The sequence below is a fragment of the Hippichthys cyanospilos genome, chromosome 14 (genome assembly GCF_059441005.1).
Source record: "Hippichthys cyanospilos isolate Australia breed blue-spotted pipefish chromosome 14, RoL_Hcya_1.0, whole genome shotgun sequence".
Lineage (NCBI taxonomy): Eukaryota > Metazoa > Chordata > Actinopteri > Syngnathiformes > Syngnathidae > Hippichthys > Hippichthys cyanospilos.
In genome coordinates this window covers 15,450,219-15,464,929 of record NC_142382.1, presented here as the reverse complement: position 1 = coordinate 15,464,929, position 14,711 = coordinate 15,450,219, and the positions used below count along the sequence as shown (strand labels likewise).

The 14,711-nt window shown below is 39.6% G+C and overlaps 2 protein-coding genes across 2 annotated transcripts; one reads left to right on the top strand and one right to left on the bottom strand.

Annotated features, from left to right (window-relative positions):
• Window positions 1–3,275: 3,275 nt before the first annotated feature.
• Window positions 3,276–8,167, top strand: odc1 (ornithine decarboxylase 1). The gene is made up of 11 exons (XM_088433970.1): window positions 3,276–3,439; window positions 4,195–4,344; window positions 4,426–4,553; window positions 4,639–4,812; window positions 5,795–5,967; window positions 6,062–6,278; window positions 6,473–6,556; window positions 6,648–6,810; window positions 6,883–6,998; window positions 7,078–7,292; window positions 7,388–8,167. The coding sequence occupies exons 3-11, from the start codon at window positions 4,461–4,463 to the stop codon at window positions 7,521–7,523; spliced, it is 1,371 nt and encodes a 456-aa protein (XP_088290096.1). The 5' UTR covers window positions 3,276–3,439; window positions 4,195–4,344; window positions 4,426–4,460; the 3' UTR covers window positions 7,524–8,167.
• A 405-nt stretch (window positions 8,168–8,572) lies between these two features.
• LOC148413140 (G protein-coupled receptor family C group 6 member A-like) lies at window positions 8,573–14,184 on the bottom strand. The gene is made up of 6 exons (XM_088433440.1): window positions 13,994–14,184; window positions 13,612–13,909; window positions 11,906–12,721; window positions 10,363–10,575; window positions 10,154–10,277; window positions 8,573–9,680 (listed from the first exon to the last, which is right to left on the bottom strand). The coding sequence occupies exons 1-6, from the start codon at window positions 14,152–14,154 to the stop codon at window positions 8,758–8,760; spliced, it is 2,535 nt and encodes an 844-aa protein (XP_088289566.1). The 5' UTR covers window positions 14,155–14,184; the 3' UTR covers window positions 8,573–8,757.
• Window positions 14,185–14,711: the final 527 nt, after the last annotated feature.

The following is a 14,711-nucleotide window of genomic DNA, read 5'->3' as shown; positions in this document are numbered from 1 at the left end:
AAAGTAACAAATATACTTGTAGTCAAATTGAATATGTTGGTAAATAAAAGGGGCACTTATGTTTGGCTCAAATAGTGGGGCGGGCCCCCTAGGGTGATGCCAGGGGGGCCGTGGTTGATCCAAGGGAAAAGGCTTTGTTTTTGATATGTGAATTATAGTTGCAATAAAAGAAGAATTGGCATCTTTATTTCTTATTTCAGGCATTTTGATGAACTTGGTTATTTTTTAGACTAACCTGTAGTCCTGTATAAACAATGTAAAAAGTAGTAAAAATTGTTGAAGGTTAACTCAAATTGATTGAGTGTTTTGGTAAGGTTAAAAATGATACAGTTATTAATGTTATATTAATAACCGTTTTTAATGTGCCATATGAATTAAGATTCCTTACCACATAAAAAGTGAGTGCTTGAATATTTTGTTAATGGTTTGGTTTGCTTTTCTTTTCTTTTGAGTCAGTGAATTGACATATCAAACTTTGTAGTTCAATCCATCTGAAAATGAGGGGTTCACTAAATCCAATTTATAGCTCAATTCACTTGTGCTTGCCATCGCACGTGTTGTATGTGTGCTGTACTCCATCTGGTTTTCTTTGAACAATGCACCCATTTGAGACATTTGAACTGGACTTTATATAGGTTTTTGGGGGAAAAGTCATGATTTACCAATCTCTCAATGACACTATTGATAGGACATGCCAATTAAAACATTAGAGCAAACACAATTCATTGTCTCCAGGGATGTTCTGTGTCGCCATTGCTAAAGATCTAAGATTAGGTTAATACGTTTTTTTTTTCCTCTATTATATTCTAGTTTTATTCTGGTTTAGGTTTTTTTCACTATTATTTTATGAACAAGGCCAATCCCCCATAAAGAGCATGGCTTTTCTTTAAATAAACAGATTCATCAGCTTGTTTTTTTTTCAACTCATAGTAATAAAGCACAATGCAATATATGGAAGTTGCATATATATATATATATATATATATATATATATATATATATATATATATATATATATATATATATACATATATATGTGTGTGTGTGTGTTACAAACCGATTGTCTTTATTGTCTTTTGTGTGGCCTTGCAAAAGCAAGGTCAGGTCACGGCACTCTGTACCGACAGACAAATATATTACATTTTACACAGCGGAAGATACAGACACTACAAAAGCTGATAAAGAAAGACTGAGAGGAAATTCTTCATCCTGGCTTTACTACCATAATTTATATATTTACTGTGGTCTTATGATTTGGTCCAAACATACCAAAGATGCGCTTGCAAATTAATTCGCTCTCAATCGTGGGCCCCACTTCCTGCCCAGCAGGCTTTTTGCACAGTTTGGAAATCATCAATGTGCTGTATAAATATGACAATTGACCATAATAATTCACAGTTTGATCTGCTTAAAAAGAGCCATAGAAATTATACATTCATCTTCATCTTGATTGTGGTTGATGCTAGAAAGCAGTAGAATATCTGCTCTTTAGAGTGATGTCCTCTGTAAAGTGTGGAACTCAGTACTAACCAAATGTCATACACCACCGCAATGGATTTGAAACTACAGCCTTGTTCAGAAAAATATTTAGAATGATGTGTTTTATATCATGAATTGTTCCCATTTTTCTGTTCCTATTATTCAGACACAACGTCTGCAGCTCACCACTGCTTTTTATTTACTTATTTTTAACGCTGTACTTTATTTCATTTCCTTATTTTTCTGATAGTTACAGCTGTTTTTTTAAATTTTATATCAGATTCTCTGCTTGCATTTATTTCTCCTTGGAAATTATTTTGGTAGCTTCATTTCGTCTATTGATAATTGCTCAACTTCTGCTCTACTTCTGGCTTTTATCCTATTTAAGAAGCTGTGTAATAAACGCCCAGTGAAAAAAGTACCATCTAAACCACTGCTTCAAACTAAAACGGGCCCACATTATTGTTATTGACTTGTGCAGTAATGCTGTGGTTGTCATGTGCCAGGTGCACACTGTTGACAGCTTGCTATCTGAGTCATTGTATGACCTCGCTTAATCTCATCAGTCTGGTCAAAAACCTTTAGCAGTAAGTTAGAATGAGCGCTTGACGTGCTGCGGTCAATAATAGCGAGCAGCCTTTTTCAGTCTGGCAGTAAATCGGACAATCCCACAGATTAACCGTGAAACCGCAAACAGGCTTGTATTTACCCATGATATTAGAATGCTAGGTCATCAGGGTTATGATTTTGAGTTTAATCCCTTTACAAGATTTTATGCAGGCCTATACACGGTATTCGGATTGATTTGCATCTGTGAAACATGAATTAAGCAGCAAAAGTCATCCGGTTTAATCCATCTTGGGGGCGGTTATTTCGACACTTGCTGTCGACTGAAAATGACATCTCAGTGGCTCAGGGATCCGTTAATGACCAATCAAATTAATGACCGCACTTGTTTTCTGAGTTTGGTATTTGACATTCACAAGTGAAGCAGTGATTGGTCATCACAACTGGTAAAATGGTCATTCTGAGATTTCACTACTGCTAAATATATAATGATCTACATTCTTCTATCCATTTTCTTTAGCTATTTATCCTCACTAAGGTTGCTGGCTTGATGGTGCCTATCCAAGATGTCTTTGGGCAGTAGGCGGGGGACACTCTGGACTGGTTGCCAACCAGTCGCAGGGCACACAGAGACAAACAACCATTAACAATCACACTTTAGGGCAATTTAGAGTGTCCAATGCATGCTCTTGAGGGTATGGGACAAGATCAGAGTGCCCAGAGAACACCCATGCAAGCATGGGGAGAACATGCAAACCCCACACAGGAAGACTGGGGCAAGCTACAATTGAAGCCGGGATCTCTGAACTGTTAGGCCCAACGTGCTAACCAGTCTGCCACTGTGGTGCCCAATAATTTGTAAATTACTCTTGACGTAGAGAAGCAAGTTGGACAGATGAAAGGAAACTCAATACCTTATATTGCTTAAAAAGCTCATGGATCTTGACCTACTCTTACAATAGTGTGTTGGTATGTTAAATGTTCATTTTCCCTCACAGGCAAAAAAAAAGTAATGACGTGCAAATTTTGGGGGAAAAAACGAGTGCAAAACTGCTTTGCCAGGGGCACAGTCCGCTACAGTACAGCATCGCAGAAAATGAATGAAGATGATTGCTAACGGTGTTTCTCTTGTCCTCCTCCACCATGTTGATGGGGACAACTTGACAAGTCCAAACCGGTTCTTGCGTGGATGGGAGGCCGGTTTCAGCTGGCTGCGTTGCCGTGGCAACGAGCTTCCTATAAATACAGGACGGGACGTCCGCCGATTTCGCTTCAGTCTCAGCCAAGTGGAGGAGAAGTCGCAAGTTGCGGCTCCATTGTCTAACGGAAACCCTGATTTTTACACCCCAGCGCTTGCGTCTAATGGACAAACTCTTTGTAAATGCTTTTTAAGGTAAGCCGCCCGTTTATGATTACATATGGCTCCTGTTAGTCTTGAATGTTCGGTAACCGTAACTCGTGAGAATGAATGGCCGTATCCCCTGTGATCATTTAATTTTTTTTATTTATTGTTTTGGTCAGGAGGGGCAGCAGCACATTAAATGACGAATACACAAGTAACTTCAGTATTAATAAGACGCAAATAAGGTTTAAGGGGGAGTCGTTGCGAGCTAGCTCGTTGTCTTGCCTACGCACAATGCGAATTAGCCGCGTGGCGTTAATCTGATGAGCATGACAAGTTATTGCTCTCAATGTTCTCATAAACTATGTAGAGCGTGGTATATAAACGAATGATTCATTTCGTAAAATCGCCCCTCGTGTCGAGTGGACACATGGCATGAGAAACGGAACCGGCAAACTGAAATTTACGTAATTCGCCCACCTTCCATTTGTTAGTTTTGATGTCGTTCAAATAGGATGAAGGAGTATCTTTGAGGCGATTGGAGGGAATCGTGTATGGGCGGGGCCTCGTCGCAATCTTTTTTAGTGAGCATACGGTGTCAAGTTTTCCTGACTCAGTAGAGTCAAGAATGCTACGTTGCACAACTCATAAAATATGCATGTTTATCAGTCTTATTGGGATAATGATCATCCGGTTTAACAAATTAAATTGATTGAAAACTGTACATTTCTTCTACAAGACAAGCGTTCTTGATCCCTTTTAAGAACGTGCCGTCATAATTGTAATACTCGTGCTTCTTTCATCAGAATCATTACTCCAGGAGAACACACTCAGTCAGCTCAACAGGCCCTGGCCTTGAGGCTTATTTAAAGGGGTTTAATTTCACTGGTGAGCCACCTTGGATCTCCTGCACCCTGAGGGACTGACATAAAAATTCCATCTCTTTTGTATCCAAAGTAAGTGCCTTGTGTGTTTACCCTGAATCTATTTTATGCCACAAGCACAGTACTGACCATTCCTTACCTACACTCTTGCAGGTTCTGAGGGAACAATTAAAGGTCTTCTTGCAACCATGAATATTGCTGAGTTTGATTTCTCTTTTCTTGAGGAGGGCTTTTCTGCCAAGGATATTGTAGAGCAGAAGATCAATGAGTCATCCATGACTGTAAGCTCTAGTGTTGGCTTTGAGAAAGATGTGGTTTGTTCTATTTAATGATACATGTGTCAAACCATTGTGTTCAATCTTGCAGGATGATAGGGACGCCTTCTATGTGTGTGACCTGGGGGATGTCTTGAAGAAGCATTTGCGCTGGGCAAGGGCACTTCCTCGCGTCTCTCCTTTCTATGCCGTCAAGTGCAATGACAGCAGGGTTGTTGTGATGACACTGGCCTCATTGGGAACTGGTTTTGACTGTGCAAGCAAGGTATGTTGGAAAAATATGGCCAGCTCTTAAAAGGAAAAGGTGTAATATTCAGACAATTGTTCATTTTAAAAGCCCACTATGAATTTCAATAAGGTATAAATGAATGTGTTCTGTCAAGTCAACATATTTTTTAAATCTATATAATCATAGGTCTTTTAATGGCTATTTATAATGCATGAAGTGCGCCGCTCAGATGAGAGCAGTTTCTTTTAGAATTCGCAAAACCTTCGCCAAATTAATTAAAGTCATGTTTTGGATTTCAGTTTGGTATATTGTGTGCAGCCGAGCGAGTATCTGGTTTGTTTGCCGTTGGCAAATAAAAATGAAAAAAAGGCAAATAGAAGCTATGTATGCTAGTTGTAAATAAAAGGAGAAGGATGTGTGGGTTCTGCTCCACGCAGCACAATTTTCACGAGTGTGCACAACAAACAGGTTGGGAGTGAGGATGACTTGTTAACTCCATGCTTTTGAGTACACCCACCAAACACAAAACGCCGGCAAAGACATCTACGTACAACAAGAATTTACCTTTGAAAGAATGGCCAGAAAGAGCTGCTGTGGTTTCCTTGTATCGCAAACAGCCCACTGCATGCGTCGTGGCGTTATCTATTTTTAATCCTCACCAGTGTCCATACTCTGCAGCGCATGTGTGAGTCGTCATGTGTCATGATGAACTTGCCACTTTCAGCTGTGCCCTCCTTGATTATGTTGGCGGAAGCCCAAGGTATCGAACTGGTCATATTTGCCCAGGTTTTGTAGTTTCTGCGCTATATTGCACTGAAACTAATGACAAATTGTATTTGTATTGCCACCATATGCTTCCTATGTTTGGTCCCTCTGAAACACCATGGTGCGCGTGTTGCATTCATGTAACACCAGTAAACTGGAATTGTGAACTCTACACAATGCGACTTTAAGTACACAATTGAAATCTTATGATTTTTTTTTTTTTTTTTTTTTTTTTTCTACTCCTCATCTCCAGAATGAGATCCAGCTTGTTCAATCTCTGGGAGTGGATCCGAGCAGAATCATCTATGCAAACCCTTGCAAACAGGTTTCTCAGATCAAGTATGCTTCTGCCCATGGAGTCCAGATGATGACCTTTGACAGCGAAATGGAGTTGATGAAAGTGGCTCGCTGTCATAACAATGCCAAGTACGGCTTCTTTTTCCTCAACTATGTCCCTAGAAATGGGCTTACAGTGTGCCGTATTGGTCCTGTCTGAAGCCCCTGTTCCTTTGTTTTTCAGGCTGGTGTTACGTATTGCCACAGATGACTCCAAGGCAGTTTGCCGCCTGAGCATCAAGTTTGGGGCCCAACTTAAGGCTTGCCGGGGGCTTCTGGAGAGGGCCAAGGAATTGGGGCTGGATGTGATAGGCGTCAGCTTCCATGTAGGCAGCGGCTGCACTGACGCTGATGCCTACAAACAGGCTATTGCAGATGCCCGCTGTGTCTTTGATATGGGGGTGAGGGAAGAACTGTAATACAATCATGTGTAAACCTGAGTGCCTTTTTGGCCCTTGTTAAATTGAATAGAATTACTGCATTGTTTTGATTCACTTGCTAACAATTATATTTTGTAAAGACTGTTAAGTCTTGGTAGCTTTTGTTTAGTAGTTTGTTGGGCTTAAAGAAGTTAAACATCTACTCCCTCTCTTAGCATGATCTTGGATTCGCCATGAACCTTTTGGACATCGGAGGGGGCTTCCCTGGTTCAGAAGATACCGAGCTTAAATTTGAAGAGGTATATTTTTGTCTACTTTGTACAAGTTCTTGTCTAGTGCTGTGTTTTGTCTGTTTGATTTGATCTTGGACAATAATTTGCTTCTGTATAGATCACTGCTGTCATCAACCCAGCCCTGGATAGATATTTCCCTGCTGACAGTGGTGTGAGGATCATTGCTGAACCTGGTCGCTTTTATGTAGCCTCTGCTTACACGCTGGTTGTTAACATTATTGCCAAAAAGGTCCTCATCGACGACGAATCTGCCTCAGACGGTAAGGGCAATTTGTTCTCAGGAATGCAATTTGTGACTCGGTGGCGTAATAGTACCCGTGCTTTCATGACAGAGGAAGATGAAGGGATCAGTGACAGGAGCCTTATGTACTATGTCAATGATGGAGTTTATGGGTCCTTCAACTGTATTCTGTATGACCATGCTCATTGCCTGCCAACCTTGCACAAGGTGAGCTAAAACCAAAGTTGACCAAAGGCAAGATGGTACAGTTGTGGTTTTTAACTGCTAGTCTGCTCTATTTCAATAGAAACCTAAGCCAGATGAGGCCATGTATCTATGCAGTATCTGGGGTCCGACATGCGATGGCCTCGATCGTATAGTGGAGCAGTGTAACCTGCCTGACATGCTTGTGGGTGACTGGCTGCTCTTTGAGAACATGGGTGCCTACACTGTGGCCGCCTCTTCAACGTTCAATGGCTTCCAGAAGCCCGACATTCACTACGTCATTTCCCGACCAGCCTGGTTAGTAGATTAGTAGATTCAAACGTTTTGTTGCAGGTTCACGGATATTGTGTGGCGATTTCGTATTTCATCTGTGGTCACCGTTTCGGTTCTAGGCAACATGTGCAGCAGATCTGTGCCCAAGGGCTTCCGCTTCCTGTGGGATCCGGCATGCTAGATGTTCCAGCCTGCTGCGGAAGAGAGAGCAACTTGGAGATTCCCGCTAAGCCCCCTCAGGCTCATGTGGTTTAAAGGCAACATGATTTGCAACAATTAATCACACATCATTCGCCTTTTATTACAGGAGCAGCTTGTTTTGTTTTGTCTAGTGACAAATGTTGGCCAGTTATTTGGAGAAGGAGAGTGGTATATTGTTGCACGTTTTTCTGTGTCTAAGCTACCGGTACTAATTTTGATTAGCTGGTTTGCTGGAAGATTTCATTCAATAATGGCTGCTATATTATGTATGGAATATATCCTTTTGTCTTCATTTCACACAACCCTGCACTGTTTTCCCATGTTTAAGACGAACATTCTGCTTTATGATTTAGTGAAGTATTGTCATTGTCAAAACTAAATTTTTATAAACTCCTAGGGAGACTGCATGTTCCATCAAACCTATACTGAAACTGCTTATTTTCATTCGTGTGTAGTGTTGGTCATGTTATACTCGAGATCAACCTCGTTAAACAAAGCTTGACAATTCCAAATATGCAGCGGGACTCAAGACAGTAGCGCCTCTCCTTCTCAATTTAATTTTGTGGTTGTATCCTGGAGAAAACAGAATGTGATGGTTGTAAAAGAGATGGGATTGCAATTTCATGATGCTTTCCTATGGAAACGTTTGCAAGTTTTGTATTTTTTTTTTTTTTTTTAATAAAGTGGTGCACAACTGAGTGAGTGGTCAACCTTTAATTACCTGAAAGCCATTATTATGAAGCTGCACAACTATAACCGGTTTGGTATCTGCACAATTTTTCAATAGCGCCATCTTGTGGCTGGAAATTACTACTACAAGCAATTGCTACAAATCTCTCACCTTTACCCATATTATCAAATACTGTACTGAAGATGATTTTTGTGTACTCCATCACGCTTTTTAATATGGTTTGTTTTATTTAGATTAATCTTTGGTGATTCGGCACCTCAAGTCATTATTTTTGATAAATTCTAAACACAGTATCCTTGTAGTCAAAACTTGCATGCTTAGACTTTTTAATAGCTGTATAGTTTGATCTTTGCCTTAACACGGTTCCATACGACGTGATCTAAAACGAAGAGCCAATATATGCGAGGATGAAAGCAGTTACACTATATGTTTATTATTGCTTGTGTAGAGCAGAATTCTTGTACCTTCTTGTTGATCACTTTTCAAGAGATCCCCAAAACTGAGTTTGTTGATAAATTAACATTGCATTGTCAAGACATTTTCACTCGCTCCCCAATAGGTGTGGGTGCATGTGTGTGTGTGTCATTTGAATCAGGCTCATTTAACCACAGGGATCCCTTTTCCTTCATAATGCTTCCTGATGTACTCAACAATGGCTTTCTCATCATTAATTTGCTTCTTAAACACCATAATGTAACATTTGGGTGCCAAGTGACAACAAAGGATGCTGTAAGTAGAAATGAGGATTGCAGCACTCTCAATGGCTTGTTTGTATGCCCCAATCAAAAAGATGTAGATAGGGATAAAAAGTATCCAAACGATCAAATACAGCAGCATGCTGACAGTGATTAAACTTGCGTTTTTATACAGATCTGGCAATTGCTTGCCTTTAAACGCAAACAAGAAACAAATGAGAGCCAAGAGCGCATTGTATGCTAGCATAGCTATGAAGAATTCAGTAGAGCCTTTATGGCACTGCAACAGGATAGTTGTCTTTAAATTTTCCTTTGCTGAATATGGAGGGTAAAAGCAGAGCCATGGCACACACAAAGCCAGCTGGATCCCAGATACCACAGCCACGACAGCTACTGGATGGTTGACTTTGTTTAGCCAGGACTTAGTCTTCAAATCAAACATAAAACCCACTAAGATTTGCAGCAGGTTTGCGAGGATACAGGAAATACATAGAGAAAAGGTTATTCCAAAGAGTGGCATGCCAATCATGCAAGAGGCCATAGTGGGTTTCCCCGGGAAGCTGAAGGTGAGGCAGAAGCATGTCAGTAAAGAAAAGAGCTCCAAAAAGCACAAGTAGCCTCCCACAGCCTTCACAATGGGAGTGCCGCGATGAATCACAAACAATGCTGCAAAGACAAGCGTTAGAATAATGCCCAAGGCCTCCAAAAAACTCAACATGATAATGAAGGGATCTGTCCAGCCCAGGTAGTCAATTTTTTTCTCCAAACATTCATTCCTCTGTGGAGATGAATACTCATTGTCACTGCAGCGTTTACACTCTGCGCCTGGGGGAGCAATTACATTTATCATCAACAAGTGCATAGCTTCAGCAATGAAAAGGTGAATTAATTGTTCACTAAAAAAAATTCATAATCATGCTTTGTGTGTGTGTGTGCGTGTGTGTGTGTGTGTGCGTGTGCGTGTGTGTGTGTGTGTATGACCAAATACCAAAATTGTATTTTTAAAGATTGCCTTTATGTCCATATATGTATTTTCAACCCCAAAAAGGGCAACTTAATTCATACTCCACAAAAGCAATATTAATCAGAATACTGTTTGTAAACTAGTGTGGCTGCATAAAAACATCCATCCAGCAATTTTCTATAGCCACTTATCCTCACTAGGGTCACTTGCTTGCTGGTGCCTATCCTAGCTGTCATCAGTAGATATAAATACTGTAGATATAAAGGTTCCACCTAAAAAATGGACATTCTTATATTGTGCAATGACTCTATTTTGGTCACATCAGAATTCTTACCTTCTTTTGTGGAATATTCTCCCTCTGCACATGGAACACAATCACTGCAACACTGCATCAGTTTATTCTGCTTCTTTAACTCCTGCCCAGGTTTGCAGGTTTTAGAGCAATTGTAAGCCGTCAACTGTTAAAGGACCCAAATGCGTCAGAAAGCAAAACATTGAATTGTGATTTTGGCTCATAATAAAAGATAGCAGTGCTAATTTTACCTTCACACTCTGCATTTTTCGCACAATGTCCTCCGGGACCACGATATTTCCATTTGGCCAGTATTCTCCAATTCTTTTGATGTGATCTTGTTGTGTCTTGGCTGCTGTGTCCCAGTAGAAAATGTCATATCCTAGACTGGGGTCCCCGTTACTATCAAAAAATAAATGGGTCGTGTCCACGGTGAAGTTGACCTTCTTTATTTCTACGAGAAGCTATGGAGATGAATATGAACAGAATGCAAAAGTAAATCAAGGCCTTAAAAAAAAAAGGAAAATGGCAAATGGTTTTCAAGGTATTAATAGTACATGAAAAAGAATATCATTATCAAATTTATTATCGACTAAATTAACTTTGTATTGCTGAAATGGCTAAATTAGTAAAAAAATGTTCAAATCCAACCCCTGCTTTCACATTTGTGCTGCAAACATACTCATGTTTTTTTGTGAGGGATGGGGACCCGCGGTGGTCCGTGGCCTGACTGCAGGGGGTTTGTGAAATACGGTAATTTGGATGTTTTGGAACTGATTTAGTTTATCCTTAAACAGTTACAGTTTTCTGCCTTATTTGGCTGAGTCTTTGTGTTTTGGCACCACCTCTGGCTGCTGTTGATGGTGCATTTTAGGGCTTCAGTAGGGAGCGGTTGCTGTTGGTGCGCAGGCTTTGTTCCCTCTCTTTGTGAGATCTGGCCCACGAGTGTCTTTGAGTTGTGTTTTCTTTGTTGGGATAATGTCATTTACGTTAATATGCCCAAAATAAATAATTTATTGGTCCAACTTGTGACTGTATATATCATGGTAGCTATGGTTAGTTCTGATCTTCAGCATGATACAGTATATAGTGTTGCCTTGCACGTGTTTAGCTCAATGTTTAACATTTTCGTTTGTGCTAGGGATTTCCTTTTGGTAAACTTTATCATATGCACATGTTTTGCATTGATAATCATACTCGTTTGCCTCTAATTAACAGGTCGTATTGAAAGGAACATCATTTGTAATTCAGTTATATGATTGATTTATGATTGACGTTTTGCATTGATAATCATACTCGTTTGCCTCTAATTAACAGGTTGTATTAACAGGAATATCATTTGTAATTCAGTAATATGATTGATTTAATCCAAGCAATTTGTGTACATTTAGAAAGATATATAATTTTTGCATATGGGACTTACCTGAGTGATGTTTAGTGTATTTTCTCGTCTTTACAGTTTTACAATATAAATGAGTGAGAGCTGTACGATTGGAAGGTTTATATTGGTGGCAGGTTTATATTAACGCCTATATAACAATAGTTTAGAGTATCCGTTCCGTATACAGTGCAGCCACATGTCCAGATTATTTACTGTCCTTAAAATTTCAGTCTTTACCCCCTTAAATATTTATTTTTATACTTATTTTTTTTTTGCGGTTGAAATGGTCAATATTCAAATGGTTTATCCTTTCCATAAAGCTGGAAAAAATTCTGAAATGATTTATCGTGATCCCTTTGTTACATCTCCAACACAAACAGGTTGAAAAATATGCTCTTTTGAAAACATATTACCTCCAGGGCTGTGAAGTCAGCATGACGTTTACACTTTTGATGGTCACATTCCAGCAGGCGTCTGATTCCCTCAGCAATGGCTTGCACAGCTAAGAAGATATTATAAGCTTCATCCTGATCCATATGACTGGCCAAGCATTTTATGTCCACACATCGACCTTTCACATGAATGCTATTTGTAAATTCACAACTGACGCTTCCGTCTTCCTTTGACCAGTTGGAACAAAGTGGATAATGAGTCAGGTGATAATCGAGGATGGCGTTTGTTGTTCCATTGAACATGGACAAAAGATAATCTTTAAATCCGGGCACCTCATTCCTCTTGGAGTTGATACCATATACCTGCCCAGCCATCTCAATATCAGGCAAAGTCGCAAGCTGTGTAGAGGTGGACCAGGAGTCACTTGCAATCCATGTTCTGTTCAGCTTGTATTTAATAGCAGCCTCCATTAGAATATCGACATTGGAACCCTTGGTGAAAAGGACAATGGCCTCAGCAGTGGATTTGTTGATGTTTTCCACAAGACTCATCAGCCTTGTGTGGGTTTGGGAATTGTTCTTAGAAAAGTAACCAGGCAGAATGTCGACGAATTCGATGCAGACGTCCTTCAGCTTTCTGAAGTTATATGTAAGACGATCACTCCCGTATCTCCCATACTCATCGTCACTGCCTATAATGGCCACGGATTTCCAGTTGAACATTTTCACCAGCTCCGCGATAGCCTTTGTCTGATATTCGTCACTTGATATTGTTCGCAGAAAAGTGGGGAACTTCAACTTCCTGCTGAGCAGCTCGCTGGTTGATGCATAGCTAATCTGTGTCATGCAAGACAAGAGCTTGTTAATACCTATTGTTCTGCAGTCGGTATAGGTTTTTGATAGGCCAAAGGACAAAATAGTACGGTAAGACAAACTAGAGTCGAAATTGACTGTATATATTCCAGTTTGAGGCTCAGGTATCAAACTCAGTCTTGGGCCCCAGATATGACCCGCCCCATAATTTTATATGGCTGTCCCATTACCACCAATTCTAAATAAAAACAAACAACAACAACAACTTCACTTTTAATAGATAGATGGATGGATGGATGGATGGATGGATGGATGGATGGATGGATGGATGGATGGATAGATAGATAGATAGATAGATAGATAGATAGATAGATAGATAGATAGATAGATAGATAGATAGATAGATAGATAGATAGATAGATAGATAGATAGATAGATAGATAGATAGATAGATGAAGAAATAAGGCTCAATCACAGAAGTTCCACAATAAATTGTTAATCCAGAAGGGATGCATTTTGAATAAAAATGTTTTGTGGACCATGGACCACCTGTGATTTGGCAGATTTTCTCTAAAAATAAACATTCAATAAGATAAAAAAAATAATCAAATAATCATCATTCAAGACCAGAGATCGCACAAATTTCTCACTTGTTTTAGCTTGTTGTTTTGGCATTTTTCCCCAGAGTTATTAATGTTCTGAACAACAACAAAACAAGAACACACAGAAAATATTTAAAAAAGTATCGCATCTCTGTGAAACTAAACTTGCATTCTATTCTATTCTATTCATTCTTTTTACTGTCCATATTTATTTAACATGCACCAATCAAGCAACCAATCAATTGTGTCCGCATGGCGTAAAATGACAATAAAGGCATTTAAACTCTAAGTTAAACTACAGTGAAGACTAACCTGGGTTAATGATGACAGAGCAACAATACGGGACACAGCGATTGAGACCTCCGAGAACCTTTCACCAATCACTGCCATCACTTTAGGCTGCACAAACTGAGCATTTGTTGGAAGTAAACATGTTTGATGATCCTTTACAAGCTCGAGAGTGGACCTGATGGCTAAGGTGACATCTCCGCATGTGTCATAGATGTGATAGCCCAAGGTGATGTTAGGGAGAAGCCTTGGTATGCGTTGGTTCACTTCCATAATTGCATATATCATCACTTGAGATTGGAGAAACATTTGGTAGCTATAACTGAAATGTAGCACAGCACAGATTACTAACATTACAAATGATGAATGTGGCGTATGTGCCAGGTTTTAATGAAGTTCAACTTACTGGCTGCAGGAAACAGGTCCAGGTATTGTGGTTCTGTTAGTTTGTAAGTGCACTGGGATAAGTCCTCCAATGATGATGTCACCTGGAAAGAATGCATTTAACAAACTGTCCTCTGATTTGAGCACAGCCATTATAGTCACAATCACACCAAAGAACAACATTATTGTGAATAACGTATGTATTCACGTGCTTCCCTCTCTGAACAATGAACAAATTCTGGGGAAAAGGACCGTACTTGTATATAGCAACTTCCGCTAATGCAGTGCTTCTCAATTATATTTTGTTGCCCCGCCCCCCCTTTCAAAACTTTCAAAAACAGCATTTACACAGGTTAAAGGTTTTTCTAAGCTAGAGGTATCAAACATACAGCCCACGGGCCGGTTCTGGCCCACAAATGATTTTAATCCGACCTGCAAGACGATTTGTAAAGTATAAAACTGAGCTGAATTTTTAGTAAATGAAAAACTTGAAATGTTTTATTATTTTCAGTAATGTTAATGTTTAATGATTTAATAGTGATGTTGTGCTTTTACTAATTTGGAAAGTTAATAAAAAATAGTAATACATTCTAAGTTGTTGTTTTAAAGTGATGTAAATATATACCATGATTTTATTGGCCCGGCCCACTTGGGAATAGATTTTTCTCTCGACAGCTCACAAGCTAAAACAAGTTTGATACCCCTGTTCTAAGCAGAAAACCCCCCAAAGTGCACCAAAG